This window comes from Eucalyptus grandis, chromosome 9 (assembly GCF_016545825.1).
Source record: "Eucalyptus grandis isolate ANBG69807.140 chromosome 9, ASM1654582v1, whole genome shotgun sequence".
Classification (NCBI taxonomy): domain Eukaryota; kingdom Viridiplantae; phylum Streptophyta; class Magnoliopsida; order Myrtales; family Myrtaceae; genus Eucalyptus; species Eucalyptus grandis.
In genome coordinates this window covers 1,498,678-1,520,695 of record NC_052620.1, presented here as the reverse complement: position 1 = coordinate 1,520,695, position 22,018 = coordinate 1,498,678, and the positions used below count along the sequence as shown (strand labels likewise).

The 22,018-nt window shown below is 40.4% G+C and overlaps 2 protein-coding genes across 2 annotated transcripts; both read right to left on the bottom strand.

Moving 5' to 3' along the window:
- Positions 1 to 3,890: 3,890 nt before the first annotated feature.
- Positions 3,891 to 21,177, bottom strand: LOC120286263 (F-box/kelch-repeat protein At3g06240-like). The gene is made up of 2 exons (XM_039301808.1): positions 21,072 to 21,177; positions 3,891 to 5,359 (listed from the first exon to the last, which is right to left on the bottom strand). The coding sequence occupies exons 1-2, from the start codon at positions 21,095 to 21,097 to the stop codon at positions 4,237 to 4,239; spliced, it is 1,149 nt and encodes a 382-aa protein (XP_039157742.1). The 5' UTR covers positions 21,098 to 21,177; the 3' UTR covers positions 3,891 to 4,236.
- Positions 18,867 to 21,072, bottom strand: LOC120288220 (F-box protein CPR1-like). Its single transcript, XM_039301809.1, has 2 exons — positions 20,546 to 21,072; positions 18,867 to 20,515 (listed from the first exon to the last, which is right to left on the bottom strand). The coding sequence occupies exons 1-2, from the start codon at positions 20,625 to 20,627 to the stop codon at positions 19,980 to 19,982; spliced, it is 618 nt and encodes a 205-aa protein (XP_039157743.1). The 5' UTR covers positions 20,628 to 21,072; the 3' UTR covers positions 18,867 to 19,979.
- Positions 21,178 to 22,018: the final 841 nt, after the last annotated feature.

The window sequence follows — 22,018 nt, the reverse complement described above, 5'->3', positions numbered from 1 at the left end:
ACTACACACGATCGCCCTAACTTATAGTATAAGATAAAGCATAAATCTGATACTTAACTTGTATCTTAAATATATAAAGTACACTAATTTTTAAAGACAAAAGAATTCTCTCATTTCTCCAAGAAACAAAAACTTGTGTAGGTCCAGTGAAAAATTTAGATTGTGTGTGGTGATTTCTTTTTGAAACTCTTGGATGTAAATTATTAAATGGGTTGCTGAGGTTTAGTTGGAAAGTACCATTCTCTTATATGAAGTGTGAACCGAGCGCCAAGTTTTCGTAAGATGGATGAAAAATAGTTATTTAGATTTCACAACTTTGTTCCGTTAGACATTCAAGAAAGCATAATGAATTAAACGTACATATCAACAGTAACAGTTCTTTACATATCTCAATGGTCAAAGAACTTTTTTGTGAATGTTGAATAGTTCCAGCATCAAAATCTAATTACATTTATTTATTTGTTTAAATCCAAGCACAAAAATTAACACGCTATACCTACTCTGCTATAGTCTCACTATTGAATTTTGAGAAAACTCCTCACTAATTTGTGTCAAATGTATTTGGTTTTTCTTGATAAAAGGAAACAAGTAAAGACATGTTTTTCATGATATGTGAGTCTAACTTGTTCAGCTTTCTTGAATGTCTGAGAGACCAAAACTATAAATGCATGACAGTTAATCATCGATTTTTCAAAAACTCGGTGCTCAATTCACGCTTTACGTAAAGACATCAATACTTGCATTAAACCTCCACAAGCCAATCTACATTTTATATCCCAAATCTTCAGTGAAAAATTAACACACAGAGCTTAAGTTTTTCCATTGAAGTTACACAAGTTTTTACTCCTAAGATAACCGACAAATTAACACACAGAGCTTAAATTGTTGCAATTGTGCATTTCCCCTTTTGCACCTCCAATGATGAGTATTTCCTTTTATATAATTTGTGTTTGAGTTACTATCTTTACAAAGGCTAAATAATTAATAATTGATGTCCGAGCCCCTTTGCTTACCAACTTAAGGATAAGTATGGCAAACTCAAATGATAGTTGTCACCGGCATAAGTTATGAACTTAATCCTTACACACACGCATACACACACACATATGATTTGATGTAACTTAGTTTACATTTTGCAACCAATAATCTTGTCCATTGTCAGTAGACCTAGGGCAACTACGATACATGCTCTTAATACATTTTACAATAATAATAATAATAATAATAAATTAACTCCTCGCATGTCCCAGTTAGTTGTACTGATTATGGAATTTGGCGTCGCAATTGATAATGAATTATACTACACCTCAAATACACGTGCCGGAGTATATTAATCCAAAGAAATAATTTGTGCAAAGCGAAGACCCAATATTATCTGTCTTGCACTATAAAGCATAATTTTAGAAAATAGCCATAACAGACAAGCAAACAGATCAAACAAGAAAACAGCGCTTCTGAAGGAGCTCCAATCTACTTGCAGGAAATATTGACCTTCTTACTGTGCGTTAAAGCGTCTGGTTCTTATAAGAACCCACGTTGAACAAGTCCTAGTCAAACTCGAAGCCCCCAGTGCAGTTTCCAATTTCAACCAAACACTTCAACGCACAGTAGGAAGGTCAATATTACTTCTGCTTCTTGTTCACGATTCCACGAATCCAACCACGAATATAATTTTCATAATTTGCATTACTTGATTTGGGACAGCCGTAAAATATTCAATTCAAAACATTCGGAATTTCACATATAAAAATAATCTCGGGTGTCCATTAAAGGAAAGAACAGTTCTCTAGTTATTGAACGAAGACCTTCCTAATTTGCTTATTGAGGGCCAATTTCCTGAAAAACAGTTCTTTAGTTATTTCCTTTATATCAAGAAAGAAAAACAGTCCATTAAAGAAGCCGTTTCAGTGTACATGTCTTCAAGATTCTCTAAAATCAGTGAAGTTTGTCATTGCCTCATCAGATATTTCCTAATAGATTATGTTTCTTTGAAGTTAAGGACAATAATTTACATCTTAAGATCACCCTTGAAAAATGGACTTATCCGCACAACTAATTTGAATGGCCTAGGATAAATTTCCCTTTTCTCCTAATCATTTTTTACCTTATATTTTCCTTCTTTTTCTAGTTTTCCAGAACAGCCCTCCTCCTTGCACCCGCAAAACTCATCAAATTAGTGTTAAAGGGGCAGTAGTGATCCACACCACCCTCTGTCGGTCCGTCCTCACCAACCCTCCCACAAGCCATCACGCGATTGATTCACGGCCGTGGGCAGACCCATTGTACTCTCTCTCTCTCTCTCTCTCTCTCTCCAGTGACTTTATCAAGCATGGTAGGCATCGCGTCAAAGATGTCAAGGTTGTGCTTGAAGACAGTCGATTGAAAAAAAAATAAAGAATAGAGATAGATGGGTGAAATGATGGGGACGCCAATGGGTTGGCGGTGACGGCATGAGGTATGGGTTGGCAGCATGTCAAAGAAGGGGCAAGAGATTCATATTAGGGATTTTCGAGTGATTACATAAATTTGCTCGAAAGACCAAAGTGTTCGGTTTTAAGGAGTACTCTTACGGGCACAATTGTTAGAAAATCAAATTCAAAAACTAAAGGTGAAGGGAAATGTTAGAAACAATTGAGGTGTAACACAATATAGTGTTAAAAAGTCCAACCAAAAAAGTTATCAGGCACAATGAAACCAACCACTACTTTTAATAAAATTACCCTCCTAACTTTGAAGTTACTCCCTAATTTTGAGCCTTTAGGATGAATTTACCAGGTTAGTTACACCCTAATCTCAATTAATGAGATGCCAGCTCTTTTATTGGCATAGGTATTGGAAGAGTTAGTGTTAGATACAACAACATAATACATATATACCCAACAAAGTATTTAAATATAGCATACTCCCCTATCAATACCATCAAGTGATTTGTGACACCGCAAGTTTCTGAACTCTTTCTCACTGTCTAAATAAGCATTACCTGATTCGATTGTTTAAAAAGTGCTCCGGAGCACTTTTTGACAAACTCTCATGTCATAACATAAATTCACAAAATTTTCAACACGAACAGCGCTTTTGACAACCATAAATTGGGTTGACAAACCTAATGTTTAGATAGTAGCAAGAAAATAGTTATATAAAGAGACATACTCATTATAGATGCTAGTATAAGCAAATCTCACACGTTTTAGCTTTTCACTATCCCTGTCATTATATTATATAGATAATCATAAGCACGATATGCATCCTTTTGAAACTAGATAGCCTTCAAATCGATGTTAAGCAAAAAATCAATCAATCTAAGAACATGCTCCAAGAGAGCAGTAGCTTGACCATGAAGCAGATCATTTCTTGCCTTCCACTCAAACTATTCCGAAGAAACTTCAACATCACTTTCTGCTGTTCTTTGCTGTTCCCCCATTTTTGCTAGAGCCAGGTGAACTCGGATTGCCAATCACCAGAATTCCTATTAATAAAGAAGAGCTCCAGCACCTTGCACCTGACTTTAGAAGAGAACTGCAATTTAAAATCAATTTCCTGATGTCTTTCCAAGGAGGAAGCACAGAAATTATCTCATCTACAGACCAAATTCTCATATCGCTTGACGTGCAAAATCATCAGTGTATCATAACATGAACTGAGACTTCTGACCACAAACATTTGGGGGGGAAAAGAGTGTATCATAACAATACAATCTCCAATGTTTCCTTAATCCATTAATGCAGCAGTTTGCATATATTGATAAATGAGCTTACTAGGTATGCATTGCCAATGCTACCAAAAAGTCTTGAGATAGGAAACGAGATAGAGTAATCTGTAGTTGCACTAGTTGCAATGCCCAGGGATTGAGATGCGTGATTCAAGCCATGATAATTTGGTCTTATGGAAGCTGAAAAATGCTTATGGTGGCATAGCATCGAACACATACATGCATAGCATTTGACAAGCTTGGTCATTTTCTTCTGCATGGTCTAAAATCTGCTGGTGCTGACAATGCAGAAGTCATACATGCAGTCTTGAGTTGCATACTTTAACTCATACAGAGGACACAAAGTGAAAATGAAAATGCATTCTAAAGCTTGCAAGAAGTATCCAAAGTAAATGGACACCGCCACACTACTTCTTCTCGTCATTTTGTGGCTGGAGTACCTACGAATAAAACCATATCTTCTCATTTCAGATGTAACTTTCAACTGTCAATCTTTACCAATAAATGTAGCAGCAATCGAGTCATATCTAGAGTGGAAAGAGACTCTCTACAACGGGGACCAATTTGTATCTCGCCGACAGTGGAAGAATTGAGAATTGTCCTGTGATCGGATTCCAAGAAACTCGTTCTTTGCAATATATTTCCATAAGAAGCTCGCCATTCCACGTGAAGCCATCAAATCTTGTTACCGGTCCGATAGTCTTGAAAGTATACAGCTTAATCCAAGACTCAGGGACGCCGTAGTCTCTCATAACCCAAACGAAACATTCGGAATTGAAATCAAACCGCTCAATCACCTCCTCGCCGCTAAACAACACAGCCAGCAAACCATTTAATACCGCCACAGACAACACAAAATGGAGACTGTTTATGAGAAGCATCTCTTCCGGCAGAGCCATTTCATCAAACACCTCACCCGCGATATTGAACAAGGCTATGGATCCGTATCCATCCCACTTTCCATTAAAAGAACACCAATGCAGATTCCCATTCAAGAAGACCGCACTGCTGCCATGGCAGAGAAGAGGAACCTCACATTCCAAAGTCCTCCACGAATCTGCACGGAGCGAATAAACCTCGACTCGAGGCTTCCTGTCGCGGAAGCCTTGACGGCGAACACCTACAAATCGGATAATCCTCACGACACAATAGTCATTAGACTTAGCGTCGAAGCAAAACCCTTGAGCTACATGAGCGCCTCCCATGGAAAGGGGTTGCCGCCGCTCCGGACGGGGGAGCCGAACCGCCTTGTGCTTCCTGGTGAATAGATTCCACAGATACACCGCCCGCTCAGCGCCGTCTCTGGAACTCTCCGAGACGCAGATCAAACCGTCACATGAACCAACGAGGGCGTAACGGTTGGGAGGAGCAACGAACGGGATTTCGATTTGCGACGGGGAAGGAGGCCGGGCGAGAGGCCCGTTGGGGAACAGAGAGCACCGGTTCTGGACGGCGTCGTCGCCGCAATCTAGACACGCGAGATGCCGACTGGAGGCGTGGAGGGCGGAGTGGCTCCAGTGGAGGGCCACGAAACGAGGGTCGTCGATGGCAGAACGCCACGATCGGGAGACGCACCTGAATCGGAGGAGGGATCTCGCCGGCAACCGCTTCAGGATCTCGACGGCGACGTCGTGAGGGAGCTTCGAGCCGCCGCCGCCGCCGCCGCCGCCGCCGTCGTCGGAGGAGGAACTCATGGTGGCTTTAGGGGTTGAGAAGAAGAGCGAAGTAGAGAAATGCTGGAAAGAACTACGCTGCAGAAGTGGCCGTCCGCAGTCCTCCGTTACACCTCTCTGTTTGCCACGTGATAGGCACGTGACATTGCACGATTTTGTCACGTGACTTGACACCGGAGTTTCCTAATGTAAGTTCTCCTGCTGACACGGCACAATATTTTTCTCGACTTTTTCTTTTGGTATCACTCTCTCTCTCTCTACGCGAGCGTCTTTATATACTATTTCATATAAAAGATTATTATTTTTTATCAGTTCTCATTTCATAAAAGAAACAATAAATAAAGAGTACAAATCATATCAAAAGACTCTTAAAGAAATAAATAAGAGATATTTGACAATAAGCATAAATATCATTCATAAACCCAATCGATCTGAACTGAACATTTTAGGCATTTTTGAGTTAGGTCTCATTTCAAATTGAGTAAAAGTTAAAAAAGAAAAAATTGAGCATCCTCATGAAAAAATTAAGAAAAACATAAAGGTAAAACAATCCCATCACTTTCTTTAGTAACCACTTACTTCATCCACTTTATTGGTAGGATCAAATGGGCCTCATTGATTACACATCTCAAAAGAGATGTGGAGGCAGGGTTTTGGAGTTTGGACCAAACCTTTGGAAATCAAGATGGTCTCGACTAGAAACCATAATAATAATAATAATAATAATAATAATAATAATAATAATACAGTTAGGTTCCATCCACTTCCTTTACTAAATAGAAATATGTTAATTATACATAACAATCTTGTTTCATACATGTGCATTTTGTCTTGTCTCTAGCTTAAATTTATATATATATATATATATATAAGTCAAGACTCCTAATTGTCTCACTTTTTGAGAGCCACATTTCGTCTGTGTGTACGTATTACTCTAATTATAAAGTAAAGATAAAATAAAGGTAAAAATGGTCAAATAAAAAGGATAAAAAGTTAAAGGAAAGAAATTAACTATTTCTATCGAGAAATAACAACTAATAACATTCCTTAATTGTCCTTATGTGACCTCATTCTTTCGCTCAATGCGAGGAAATTTAGAATGCTCCTTTTATTTTCTTTAACTTTTTTGACTTAAAAAAAATTGTTACTTTTTAGTTATTAGAAAAGAAAAAATGTTCATTATAATTGCTTTCGGAAAGGGGTGAAAAGATCACATGTTTGAGGAGCTGTGACAGAGTTATTTTTCACAATTTATGGTGACATTCTTAACGGATCATCAAAATTACAAAATATTCAAATATCCAACTGAAGACAAGGTTGGAAATGACGATGGCGAGGGGGCAGGTTCTATGTCTAAAAAAGTCAAAAACTTGTCAAAGAGAAAATTATTGGATAAGCAAATAATTGTCTAGGACCCACCTGAAATAGAAGATCCACACATACTTGACTAAAGAAACAAGACATGTCGGAGATATACTAAAATATTATTAAAAATAATCTACGTTAGCGCCAATCATATTATGTAGAACAGTCAGCATTCATACCAATAATTTATGTTCAAAAGTAACCAAATGGACTAAATTGATAAAACATTGAAAGGTTATAAGACTTAATTAACAAAATTGAAATGTTTAGAGGGACTTAACAAAAGTATAATAGGTTTAGGATTTTTTTTTGGACAATTTTCTCTTGGTATTGGAGACTGTAGCATGAATGGACCACAATGGAACAATTTTTCAATACAAGGATTCCACTTTTGTAGGCAAACGTCTTCTTGATAATGAAGGAAAATTACTCCTACCTCAATCGTTCTTGTTGCTATCTGCGCAAATTTCCTCGCATCTACAAAGTATTCAGCACCCTATTAGCTTTGAAATTTGAGCGGATGAGGGGCCATCCCATCATGTCCAAGACGATATGATTGTCTTTACTTCATTAAGATATACGAATAAACATGAAAAGTTAAGTCGTTTTTGCAGATCATGCATAGAGATTTAGAGCTCCGACTTGGATTAAGACTGCAGACAACTTACACGGACATCTTTCAAACATGTTACTCAGTGAACCATATTCGTGATGTGCATGCTTTTTGAAGCCAAAAGATCTTCAGATCTTGCGAAGAGAGAACTATCTACAATTTGCATTAGATAACGCAAACCGCACAAGGCAAGGCTTCTGTTTCGGAAACAGATCTGTGCAGGCAGAAATCAACACTAAGCAGATCATAACGACCTCGAAGTCCTCATCTTAGAGAAAGCATCATTTCATATCCTCATTGAATTTTGAATCCATACGGTCAGATCAACGTCCTCCTTTTCTCATCCCAGGACCAAACAGATCTTGTTCTGTACATGTATCTATCATAATCATAACTATATAACTAATTAAAAATCACATGTGGTTGGCACAGTAGGCTGAGTGTTAGTTTCTCCAACCAACCACAGTACTAGTGGCAGGACCGGTGCTCGACACTGTCAGGCCACGGTTATACATGCGCTGGATTTCTTCCTAGTACTCTGTCAAAGACTTGTCCAGTAGGGCCGGCGTAAGTTCCGCCACATCTTCCATCCTCAGTTTGCAGGTGGTTGGGTCGCCAATGAGCCGGCGGTTCAGCCTTGGCCTCAGTTCTTCCCTCAGAGGGAAACCATTGATTGATTTTCTTGCCCTGCTCTTTAAAACTTTGGAGTTTGTCCTCAGTTTACAATGATGGACTGGTTTGCAGGTTGGGTCGCCATTGGACGTTAAAACTTTGGAGTTTGTCCTTTTTAAGTTCAGTGATTTCTCATTCTTAAGAATAAGGTCTAACAATTGATTGATTTTCTTTGGGAAGTTTACACTCATCAATAATTAGATATTTTGTTTATAAATAAGGAATACATTATTTTGTCTTACAATATTGTTTTCCACTATTTTGTGATTATGAAATTAAATACATACATTTTTAATTGGTGCCCCAAATTTTGAGAAATCTAATTGGCAGAATAAAATTGTATTTCATTTCTTTTTCCATAGACAATCCATTTGAGAGGAAAAATATCATGAAACATATCTTCAATTTTTTAACTTACTCTACAATATTTCATTGGTTTTGCTATTACAAAAATTTAGTGGTGGGAAGTATGTCACCAATAAAGAGAACCTTTAGTCACGATGTCAGCATTAGTAATTATGTTATCGAAGATTTATGGGGTGTTTGTTTGTATTTCTTTTTTTAGTTTATAAACACAATTCCTTCTTTTTTTTCTGAATAACAAAAAAAGAACATAAACACGTTTGTTTACGTTTTTATTCCAAATTTATTGTTTTGTTCTGGAAACACATTTGGAACAAAAATAAGAAATAAGAAAAACTTGTTTCTTGTTTCTGGAACAATTTTTAAGAACAAATTTTCTCTCTCCTTTCTTTTTCTTCTCTTTTTTTCTTCTTTTTTTCTTTTTCATTTTTTCTTTGGCCGGTTGCCGACCTCGACCATGGCTAGCGACTGGCCATCTAAGGTCGACAACGCCGTCGAGGGTCGGCGACCTCGCCGACCCTTGGCGAGGCCAAGCGTCGTCGGCCCCTAGCGAGGCTCGCCTAGGCGAGCTCGGCCTCGCCGTGGCTGGGCGAGGCCGCTAGCCCTCGTTGGCCCTCGTCGGCCATGGCCGAGGCCAAAGAACCGACCAAAAGAAGAAAAAAGGAAAAAGGAAAAATAAAATAAAAATATTAAAAATTAAAGAAATAAAAAAAAATTATACAAGTTTACTAAACGTGTTTCTATTCTTTTTCTATTTCGGAACAAATTTATCAAACGCGTTTTCCGTTCAAAATTATTTCCCGAACATGAATAATTTTCTCTATTTTGTTCCCTAAGACAATGTTTGAACAGTAAACGTTACCAAACTCACCCTAAACAAATGCATTTCTTTTTTTTGTTCTCCGAAACAAAAGAACATAAATTTTTGTTCGAGAGAATAGAAACAAAAGTTAACAAACGGGGCCTTAGTGTTCAAGAGGCAGAGTGATCCGCACTAGCCTCTGTCGATCCGTCATCACCAACCCTTGCACGAGCCATCACATGATTGATTTGTGGCCATGCCCAGATTCATTTCTCTCTCTCTCTCTCTCTCTCTCTCTCTCTCATATGAGCACAATTGTTAGAAAATCAAATTCAAAATCAAAAACTTAAGGTGAAGGGAAATGTTAGAAACAATTGAGGTCTAACACGATATAGTGTTAAAAAGTCCAACCAAAAAAAATTATCAAGCACAATGAAATCAACCACTACTTTAACAAAATTACCCCCTAACTTTAAAGTTACTCCCTAATTTTGAGCCTTTAGGATGAATTTACCAGGTAAGATACACCCTAATCTCAATTAATTAAATGCCAACGCTTTTATTGGCATAGGTATTGGAAGAGTTAAGTGTTAGATACAACAACATAATACATATATACCCAACAAAGTATTTTAAATATAGCATATTCCCCTATCAATACCATCAAGAGATTTGTGACACTGCAAGTTGCAAGTTTCTGAACTCTTTCTCACTGTCTAAATAAGCATTACCTTTGAGCCAAAAAAAAAAAAAAACAAAAGCATTACCTGATTTGATTGTTTAAGAAGTGCACCATAGCACTTTTTGACAAACTCATGTCATAACATAAATTCACAAAATTTTCAACACGAACAGCGCTTTTGACAACCATAAATTGGGTTGACAAACCTAATATTTAGATCGGCAGAGAAAAAAGGCTGGCGCGTAAATTGTTTAGCTTTTAAAGATAGTAGCAAGAAAATAGTTATATAAAGAGACATACTCATTATAGATGATAGTATAAGCAAATCTCACACATTTTAGCTTTTCACTATCCCTGTCATTATATAGACAATCATAAGCACAATATGTATCCTTTTGAAACTAGATAGCCTTCAAATCGATGTTAAGCAAAAAATCAATCAATCTAAGAACATGCTCCAAGGGAGCAGTAGCTTGACCATGAAGCAGATCGTTTCTTACCTTCCACGCAAACTATTCCGAAGAAACTGCAACATCACTTTCTGCTGTTCTTCGCCATTCCCCCATTTTTGCTAGAGCCAGGTGAACTCGGATTGCCAATCACCAGAATTCCTGTTAATAAAGAAGAGCTCCAGCACCTTGCACCTGACTTTAGAAGAGAACTGCAATTTAAAATCAATTTCCCTGATGTCTTTCCAAGGAGGAAGCACAGAAATTATCTCATCTACAGACCAAATTCTCATATCGCTTGACATGCAAAATCATCAGTGTATCATAACATGAAGTGAGACTTCTGACCACAAACATTTGGGGGAAAAAGAGTGTATCATGATAATACAATCTCCAATGTTTCCTTAATCCATTAATGCAGCAGTCTGCATATATTGATAAATGAGCTTACTGGGTATGCATTGCCAATGCTACCAAAAAGTCTTGAGATAGGAAACGAGATAGAGTAATCTGTAGTTGCACTAGTTGCAATGCCCAGGGATCGAGATGCGTGATTCAAGCCATGAATAATTTGGTCTTATGGAAGCTGAAAAATGCTTATGGTGGGATAGCATCGAACACATACATGCATAGCATTCAACAAGCTTGGTCATTTTCTTCCGCATGGTCTAAAATCTGCTGGTGCTGACAATGCAGAAGTCATACATGCAGTCTTGAGTTGCATACTTTAACTCATACAGAGGACACACTTCACTAGTCTAAAGAAAAACTCAAAGTGAAAATGAAAATGCATTCTAAATCTTGCAAGAAGTATCCAAAGTAAATGGACACCGCCGCACTACTTCTTCTCATCATTCCAGAGCACCTACAAATAAAACCATATCTTCTCAATTTAGATGTAATTTTCAACTTTTCAGCAGTCAGAATCAATCTTTACCAATAAATGTAGCAGCAATCGAGTCATATCTAAAGTGGAAAGAGGCTCTCTATGATGGGGACCAGTTCGTATCTCGCTGACAATGGAAGAATTGAGAATTGTCCCGTGATCGGATTCCAAGAAACTCGTTCTTTACAATATATTTCCATAAGAAGCTCGCCATTCCACGTGAAGCCATCAAATCTTGTTACCGGTACAGTAGCCTCGAAAGTATACAGCTTAGTCCAAGACTCAGGGTCACCGTAGTCTCTCATAACCCAAACGAAACAAGCGCAATTCAAATCAAACCGCTCAGTCGCCTCCCCACCGCTAAACAATACAGCCAGCAAGCCATTCAATACCGCCACGGACAACACAAAATGGAGACTGTCTATGAGAAGCATCTCTTCCGGCAGAGCCATTTTATCAAACACCTCATCCGCAATATTGAACAAGGCTATGGATACGTCAAACACCTCACCCGCAATATTGAACAAGGCTTTGGATCCGTATCCATCCCACTTTCCATTAAAAGAACACCAGTGCAGATTCCCATTCAAGAAGACCGCACTGCTGCCGTGGCAGAGAAGAGGAACCTCACAATTTGAAGTCCTCCATGAATCTGCACGGAGCGAATAAACCTCGATTCGAGACTCCCTGTCGCGGAAGCGCCGATGGCGATCACTTACAAATCGGATAACCCTCACGACACGATAGTCATTAGACTTAGCGTCGAAGCAAAACCCTAGAGCTACACGAGCGGCCCCCATGGAAAGGGGTTGCCCCCGCTCCGGACGGGGGAGCTGAACCGCCTTGTGCTTCCTGGTGAATAGATTCCACAGATACAGCGCCCGCTCAGTGCCGTCACTGGAACTCTCCGAGACGCAGATCAAACCGTTACACGAACCAACGAGGGCATAACGGTTGGGAGGAGCAACGAATGGGATTTCGATTTGCGACGGGGAAGGAGACTGGGCGAGAGGCGCGTTGGGGAACAGAGAGCACCGGTTCTGAACGGCGTCGTCGCCGCAATCTAGACACGCGAGATGCCGACTGGAGGCGTGGAGGGCGGAGTGGCTCCAGTGGAGGGCCACGAAACGAGGGTCGTCGATGGCGGAACGCCACGACCGGCAGACGCACCTGAATCGGAGGAGCGATCTCGCCGGCAACCGCTTCAGGATCTCGACGGCGACGTCGTGAGGGAGCTTCGGGCCGCCGCCCTCATCGTCGGAAGAAGAGGAACTCATGGTGGCTTTAGGAGTTGAGAAGGAGGAGCGAAGTAGAGAGAGAGCTGTAGAGAGCTGGAAAGAACTACGCTACAGAAGTGGCCGTCGCAGTCCCCCGTTACTTAACACCATTTTGTCACGTGACTTGACACAGGAGTTTCCTAATGTAAGCTCTCTGCTGGCACAGCACAATATTTTACAATAATAATAATAATAATAATAATAATAACACAATTAGGTTCCATCCACTTTCTTTACTAAATAGAAATATGTTAATCATACATAACAATCTTGTTTCATACATGTGCATAGCCTGTGTCTTGTCTCTAACTTAAATTTTGGTATATATAAGTCAAGACCCCTAATTGTCTCACTTTTTGAGAGCCACATTTAGGGTGCGTTTGGGAAGACTTTTGGGGAAAGTCTTTAGGAAAATGCAAAGACCTTTGAGTTAAAGGTGTTTTTCAAAATGCAAACTGTGTTTGGTAAATTGTAATTTAAAAGCTCTTTGTGAAGTACCTTTGAGCAAAATGGTGTTTGGGGGACAAAGGACTTTTATGATAAAAAAAATTACCAAAAGAAAAATAAAAAAATTTGACTGTGTGGGTCATAAATACAGACATTATGTACTTAAAATTTTAGTTAAATTCACATCAAAATAGTTTATAACTTATAACCTAAAATAAAATCCAAGTTTAGACTCTTTTTAATGAAATTCCAGTAAAAATCAAAGTCTTCTTTTGGTCATTTTCCCAAGTGCCGCACGATGCCCAGCTCCTTCTTCTGCGCAGCTCCTTCTTCAACCTAGACCCTCGCCGGTGATCCCCAACCTCACCGCCCCCATGCCGCCGCCGCCGCCGCCGGCCTCCGAGCTCCTGTGGCAAGCGGCCGCCGCCGCCTGCGTCAAGCTCCTCCTGGTCCCCTCCTACCGGAGCACCGACTTCGAGGTCCACCGCCACTTGGCTCGCCCCCGACCCACTCCCTCCCCGTCGCCCACTGGTACTCCGACGAGACCAGCCCCTGACCCTCGACTACCCTCCCTTCTTCGCCTTCCTCGAGCTCCTCCTCTCCTTCCCCGCCCGCGCCGTCGACCCCGTCATCGTCCACCTCCACCACAGCCTCGGCTACGGCGCCGCCTCGACCTCCGACAGTCACACGACCCCGATCGGCCGTCGCCGAGGCTACGCAACCTCGCCTGAGGTCGGGGACCTCGGCGAGGGCCGCGCCCGGGTCGCGCGACCGGCGAGGGCCGCGCCGGGTCGCGCGACCTCGGCGAGGGTCGCGTGACCTCGATCGGCCGTCGCCGACTCAGATTTGAGCCGTGAGGACCTAGATTTGGGCCGCTGCGACTCGCCGAGGCGGCCCCTCGCCGTGGTCGTTGAGTCACCGCGACTCGCGGTGGTCGCCCGACTCTCCGACGACGCTCGCCTAGGTTGTCGCGATCACGCCGGCGTCCCTCTAGCCGTCACCGGCCCCTCGCAATCGGGAAGAACTGTGTGGTGAAGATGAACAAAGTATTCTCGAAAGGGCAAAAGACGGCAAAACAAAAAGTTCGTAAGGATAATTTCGGAAAAAAAAAAGTATGAACAGTACCCGCGTGGGCATGCCGAAAAAGCCGAAAGCCCAAGGCAGGGGGAGACCTGCCTTGGGCTTTCAGCCTTCACAAGGCTGGCATTTGGAGAATGGAGGTGCAAAATTTTTTGCCAAACGCCCTCTACTTGGCCCAAGGGACTTTGGACTCCCAAGGGGCTTTGGGAAGTGGTTCCCAAACGCACCCTTAGTCTTTCTGTATGTATTACTCTAATTATAAAGTAAAGATAAAAGAAAGGTAAAATGGTCAAATAAAAAGGACAAAAAGGTAAAGGAAAGAAATTAACCACTTACTTTCTATCGAGAAATGACAACCGATAAAATTCCTTAATTGTTCTTATGTGATTTCATTCTTTGGCTCAATGTGAGGAAATTTAGAATGCTCCTTTTATTTTCTTCTACTTTTTCAACTTACAAAAAAAAATGTTACTTTTTAGTTATTAAAAAAGAAAAATGTTCATTATAATTGCTTTTTGGAAAGGGGTGAAAAGATCACAAGTTTGAGGAGCTGTGACAGAGATATCTTCCACAATTTATGGTGCCATTCTTAACGGATCATCAAAATTACAAAATATTCAAATATCCAACTGAAGACAAGGTTGGAAATGATGATGGCGAGGAGGGCAGATTCTATGTCTAAAAAAGTCAAAAACTTGTCAAAGAGAGAATTACTGGACAAGCAAATAATTATCGAGGACCCACTTGGAAATAGAAGATCCACACATACTTGACTAAAGAAACAAGACATGTACATACTAAAATATTATTAAAGATTATCCACGTCAGCATCAATCATGTTATGTAAAACGGTCGGTTTTTATATTAGCAATTTATGTTCAAAAGTAGCCAAATGGACTAAATTGATAAAACATTGAAAGGTTATAAGACTCAATTGACAAAATTGAAATGTTTAAAGTGAATTGGCAAGAGTATAATAGGTTTAGAATTTTTTTGGACAATTTTTTCTTGGTACTGGAGACTGTAGCATGAATGGACCACAATGGAACAACTTTTCAATACAAGGATTCCACTTCTACAGGCAAACATCTTCTTGATAATGAAGGAAAATTACTCCTTCGTCGATCGTTCTTGTTGCTATCTGCACAAATTTCCTTGCATCTATGAAGTATCGCACTGATGGTCCACTCAATATCAATCTCATCATCATCATCATAGTCATCTCAATCACTGTGAAACAAACTGCCGATTCAGCGATCCACCTCCAAACTCGAGGGACAGTACACGAGTCTATCCAGCTAGAGGTCCAAGATTTGGTTTTCTGTTTTGCTGCTTGTTTTAAGGGACAAAAGCTTGGTTGGCTCTTTCTATAGCTTTGTCGGATGAAAATGATTCTCCTATAGATCTTGGTTTCCCCGGCTTCCCCCGAAATCACTTTTCCCAAAAGTCCAACTTGCAAATAATCCATGTGGCGGTCAATGAACTCTTCTCAAGGTTCTAGTTTCACCTAATCTGAACCATTAAGGTTTAACAAGATATTAAACTCCATCAATGGAAGAGACAACATGAAATTCATGTATATCAACATCAATGTGGTCTACTCACAGTAGAACCCATGTTCTAGAAGTGGAGCAAAGAACAGATTCCTCTTAATTTCTCCAAAATAAAATGTAAGTGAATTGGAAAAGTAGGCACCTTGTATGATGGTACAGAAGGCCCTAAGTAGATTCCTAGTTATCATAATCAAGATCCTGCAGTCATGTAAGGAAATGATAAGCGTGTACACTGACCGTGACACCCCCTCTTTCACGGCGCATTTCTATAAGCAAAACTAGTGTACACATGGCAGCATGCTAATGTCGTGTTAGTGAGTGGAGAAAAACAAATCGATAGAAGGCCTTCAATTCTACCCTAATGAGAGTACGGTTTCATTCTTAGCTTTCTCAGCTTTTGCGATGCACCGTATAAAGCCAAGAATCATCCATTACAAAGACATGCCAAAATAGTACTTATGGTGACAGGTTGATGATAACTGTATCAGCTTTACGAGTATACTCCTATCTCACATTCAGCTTGTTCTGTATCTAGGTGAAGAGCTGGAATCAACCAAAACCAATAGTTGAAGTGAAAAGTGAAATGAGCAAATGAATGCTTTCGGTGTATTCGTGTTTGAGAGAAGAAAGTATGAATTCAAAACAAAAATCAGCACTGCAATCAGTGTTTTTGACCTTCATCTTGAGTCAGAGGATCGCTGAGGCTGGGATGGAGGTGCTGAAGGTGACTGAGTTTAGATAAGATCAGGTAACATGGTTTAAAATATCCAATTTAGGCATTTATAATCGGATACAACGAGCTTGTGGAAACCAGCTGAACAGCTCTTCTTGGTCGGATACAAGTCTTGTTTGCATGTTAGTCGTGGGATGTGGAGGATCAAAGCTCCCATCCATGCACGGGAAAGGAAGACCACTGGCGTTAGAAACCAAGGCACGTCACTTCAGGGATTTCTACCAGTCTTTGACTCCAGATTGGCCTATGCATATTTTGACCAATCATGTCCAAGACGATCTGATTGTCTTTACTTCATTAAGATTTACGAATAAACATGCAAAAGCTAAGCTGTTTTTGCAGATCATGCGTAGAGATTTAGAACTCCGACTTGGATTGAGACTGCAGACAACTTACATAGACATCTTTCAAACATGTTACTCAGTGAACCATATTCGTGATGTGCATGCTTTCGAAGCTAAAAGATCTTCAGATCTTGCCAAGAGAGAACTATCTGCATTTGCATTAGATAACGCAAACCGCACAAGGCAAGGCTTCTGTTTCGGAAACAGATCTGTGCAGGCAGAAATCAACACTAAGCAGAACACAACGACCTTGAAGTCCTCATCTTAGAGAAAGAATCATTTCATATCCTCATTGAATTTTGAATCCATACGGTCAGATCAATGTCCTCCTTTTCTCATCCCAGGACCAAACAGATCTTGTTCTGTACATGTATCTAACATTATCATAATTATATAACTAATTAAAAATCACATGTGGTTGGCACAGTAGGCTGAGTGTTAGTTTCTCCAACCAACCACAGTACTAGTGGCAGGACCGGTGCTCGACACTGTCAGGCCACGGTTATACATGCGCTGGATTTCTTCCTAGTACTCTGTCAAAGACTTGTCCAGTAGGGCCGGCGTAAGTTCCGCCACATCTTCCATCCTCAGTTTGCAGGTGGTTGGGTCGCCAATGGGCTGGCGGTTCAGCTTTGGCCTCAGTTCTTCCCTCAGAGGGAAACCATTGATTGATTTTCTTGCCCTGCTCTTTAAAACTTTGGAGTTTGTCCTCAGTTTACAATGATGGACTTGTTTGCAGGTTGGGTCGCCAATGCATGTTAAAACTTTGGAGTTTGTCCTTTTTAAGTTCAATTATTTCTCATTCTTTAGAATAAGATCTAACAATTGATCGATTTTCTTTAGGAAGTTTACACTCATCGATAATTAGATATTTTGTTTATAAATAAGGAATACATCATTTTGTCTTACAATGTAGTTTTCCACTATTTTGTGATTATGAAATTAAATACATACATTTTTTAATTGGTGCCCCAAATTTTGAGAAATCTAATTGGCAGACTAAAATTGTATTTCATTTCCTTTTTCCATAGACAATCTATTTGAGAGGAAAAATATCATGAAACATATCTTCAATTTTTTAAGTTAATCTACAATATTTCATTGGTTTTGCTATTACAAAAATTTAGTGGTGGGAAGTATATCGCCAATAAAGAGAACCTTTAGTCACGATGCCAGCATTAGTAATTATGTTATCGAAGATTTATTTACTCCTCTTTATTTTGCAGATTAAAGAAAAACGGTGCAACAGGGGGCAATAAAACCAGAGAAAGTATTGATGAAGATGATGATGATCCAATTAACATAACCAAAGTCAACAGAAAGGAATTAAGGATAGGAGAGCATGGTAGGCATCGGGTCAAAGATGCCAAGGTTGTGCTTGAAGACAATCAATCGACAAAAGAAGAAGAAGAAGAAGAAGAGATAGATGGACAAATTGATGGGGACGCTGATGAGGAGGTCTGGGTTGGCAGCGTGTCAAAGAAGGGGCAAGAGAGTCGTGTTAAGGGTTTTCGAATAATTACATAAATTTGCTCGAAGCACCGGAGTGTTTGGTTTAAAGAAGTACTCTCAAGGGGTACAATTGTTAGAAAATCAAATTCAAAAACTTAAGGTAGAGGAAAATGTTAGAAACAATTGCGGTCTAATATGATATAGTGTTAAAAAGTCCAACAAAAAACGTTATCAAGCACAATGAAAACAACCACAACTCTTAACAAAATTAGCCCCCTAACTTTAAAATTACTCCCTAATTTCGAGCCTTTAGGATGAATTTACCAGGTTAGTTACACCCTAATCTCAATTAATTAAATGCTAGCGCTTTTATTGGCATAGGTATTGGAAGAGTTAAGTGTTAGATACAACAACAGAATACACATATACCCAACAAAGTATTTTAAATATAGCATATTCCCCTATCAATACCATCGAGTGATTTGTGACACCGCAAGTTTCTGAACTCTTTCTCATTGTCTAAATAAGCATTAGCTGATTCAATTGTTTAAGAAGTGCACTGGAGCACTTTTTGACAAACTCCTATGTCATAACATAAATTCACAAAATTTTCAAGACGGAGACTGCTTTTGACAACCATAAATTAGGTTGACAAACCTAATGTTTAGATTGGCAAGAAAAAAGGCTGGTGCATCAATTGTTTAGCTTTTAAAGATGGTAGCAAGAAAATAGTTATGTAAACAGACATACTCATTATAGATGACAGTATAAGCAAATCTCACACATTTTAGCTTTTCACTATCCCCATCATTACATTATATAGATAATCATAAGCACAACATGTATCCTTTTGAAAGTAGATAGCCTTCAAATCGATGTTAAGTAACAAATCAATCAATCTAAGAACATGCTCGAAGGGAGAAGTAGCTTAACCATGAAGCAGATAGTTTCTTGCCTTCCATGTAAACTATATTCCGAAGAAACTTCAACATCACTTTCTGCTGTCCTTTGCCACTCCCCCATTTTTGTTAGAGCCAGCTGAACTTGCATCGCCAATCACCACAATTCCTGTTAATAAAGAAGAGCTCCAGCACCTTCCTTGCACCTGACTTTAGAAGAGAATTGCAATTTAAAAATCATTATCCCAGATGTCTTTCCGAGGAGGAAGCAAAGAGACTATCTCATCTAAAGACCAAATTCTCATAAGGCTTGACATGCAAAATCATCGGTGTATCATAACAAGAAGTGAGACTTCTGATCCCAAAGCATTTGGGGGGAAAAAGAGTGTATCGTGGTAATACAATCTCCACTGTTTTCTTCATCCATTAATGCAGCAGTCTGCATATATTGATAAATAAGCTTACCAGGTAAGCATTGCCAATGCTAGGAAACAAAATATAGTAATCTGTAGTTGCACCAGTTGCAATGCCCCGGGATCAAGATGCGTGATTCAAGCCATGAATATTTTGGTCTTATGGAAGCTGAAAATGCTTATGGTGGCATAGCATCGAACACATACATGCATAGCATTCAAAAAGCTGTGTCATTTTCTTCCGCATGGTCTAAAATCCGCTGGTGCTGACAATGCGGAAGTCATACAGAGGACACACTTCACTAGTCTAAAGAAAAACTCGAAGTGAAAATGAAAATGCATTCTAAATCTTGCAACAAGTATCCAAAGTAAATACACACTGCCGCACTACTTCTCCTCATCATTTTATGGCCGACACATACGAATAAAATCATATCTTCTCCTTTACCCAAAAAAAAATAAAAATAAAACTACATCTTTTCAATTCAATTCAGATGTAACTTTCAACTTTTCAGCAGTCAGAATTAATCTTTACCGATATAGCAGCAATCGAGTCATATCTATTATCTAAGGTGGAACGAGGCTCTCTACAACGGGGAGCAATTCGTATCTCGCCAATAATGGAAGAATTGAGAGTTGTGCTGTGATCGGATTCCAAGAAACTCGTTCTTCGAAATTTATTTCCATAAGAAGCTCGCCATTCCATGTAAAGCCATCAAGTCTTGTTACCGGTCCAGTAGCCTCGAAAGTATACAGCTTAGTCCAAGACTCTGGCACGCCGTAGTCTTTCATAACCCAAACGAAACAAGCCTCCCCATCACCAAAGAACACAGCCAGCGAGTCATTCAATACCGTCAGGGACAACACAAACTCAAAATGGGGACTGATCCCTTCCGGCAGAGCTATTTCATCAAACACCTCATCTGCGACATTGAACAAGACTATGGATCCGTATTCACCCCCCTCTTCATTGACAGAATACCAGTGCAGGTTCCCATTCAAGAAGACCGCACTGTCACAGAGAAAAGGAACCTCACATTCCAAGGTCTTCCATGAATCTGTACGGAACGAATAAACCTCGACTCGAGGCTTCTTGTTGCGGAAGCGTCGATGGCGAATACCTAGGTATCGGATAATCCTGACAACACGATAGTCATTAGACTTCGCATCGAAACAAAACCCCAGAACTACATGAGCGCCCCCTTGGGGTCGCATCCGCTCCGGACGGGGGAGCCGAACCGCCTTATGCTTCCTGGTGAATAGATTCCAAAATACAGCGCCCGCTCAGTGCCGTCACTGGAACTCTCCGAGACGCAGATCAAACCGTTACACGAACCGACGAGGGCGTAATGGTTGGGAGGAGCAACGAACGGGATTTCGATTTGCGACGGGGGAGGAAGCAGGGCGAGAGGGGCGTTGGGGAACAGAGAGCACCGGTTCTGGACGGCGTCGTCGCCGCAATCTAGACACGCGAGATGCCGACTGGAGGCGTGGAGGGCGGAGTGGCTCAAGTGGAGGGCCACGAAACGAGGGTCGTCGATGGCGGAACGCCACGATCGGCAGACGCACCTAAATCGGAGTAGGGATCTCGCCGGCAACCACTTCAGGATCTCGACGGCGACGTCGTGAGGGAGCTTCGCGCCGCCGCCGCCGTCGCCATCGCCGCCGGAGGAGGAGGAACTCATGGTGGCTTCAGGGGTTGAGAAGAAGAGCGAAGTAGAGAGCTGCGGGAAAGAACTACGCTGCAGAAGTGGCCGTCGCAGTCCCCCGTTACACCTCTCTGTTTGCCACGTGATAGGCACGTGACCTAACACGATTTTGTCGCGTGACTTGACACAGGAGTTTCCTAATGTAAGCGCTCTTTTTTTTTTTTTTTTGGGTTAAAAGCTTTCCTCCTGAAAATGCACAATTATTTTCTTTTATCTTCTTAATCATTTTCAGTATTATTTAAAATATAAGCACGTGGCAGTTGATATAAACACATCATGACTAATAATATCGAGTTGTCTAAAGTAAATTGCAAAAATCCATAATTATTACGAGATGATATCCTTTTCAAGGATCTTTAAAAATACATGCTCCAATGTGTTTGCACAATCACAGGGATATTCGGGAAAAAGTGGAGAAACCAATTACATTCGCCGGTCATGAGTTGAAGAACTTGGATAGATTCATCTTCTCTTCAAGCATGATAGAATCATCCTTCAAGTTTTTTTTTTTTTTTTTTGTTTTGGCTTTTTTGGCAATCAATAATTTATGTCGCACCACCCACACCCACCCTGCTGTGAGTGTGTTGGTCCGGTGTTTCCCCCATCCCGATTGAAGGGAGGTTCAAGTTACCGCGTGCACAATTGCGCGACTTAAGTGCGGTGCCGTGGGAGAGGGGTCGCTCCACTAGCGTCACCCTAGGTTTACGTCGTCAACTGCTGGCTGTATGGCGATTTTCGAGTCATAAAAAATAATAATAATAATAATTTATGTCGCACCTCTTTGATAGGTTTTTCTTTAATGCCAAAGAAGGATGACCATGTGCCGTGCTTTTTGTCTTCTGCTTCAAAGAACTATAGCTAAGATTATGGGTCCTGATCATGCACGTTCTTTTGTGA

Bases quoted from the DNA above. Each gene is read 5' to 3' on its own strand.
- LOC120288220 (XM_039301809.1), bottom strand. From the start codon at position 20,627: ATGCGACCCCAAGGGGGCGCTCATGTAGTTCTGGGGTTTTGTTTCGAT. The intron at 20,516-20,545 runs TCCGATACCTAG...GCCATCGACGCT, and splicing joins CTATCGTGTTGTCAGGATTA to TCCGCAACAAGAAGCCTCGA.
- LOC120286263 (XM_039301808.1), bottom strand. From the start codon at position 21,097: ATGAGTTCCTCCTCCTCCGGCGGCGA. The intron at 5,360-21,071 runs TGGCGACGGCGG...CGGCGGCGGCGG, and splicing joins TCCTCCTCCTCCGGCGGCGA to CGGCTCGAAGCTCCCTCACG.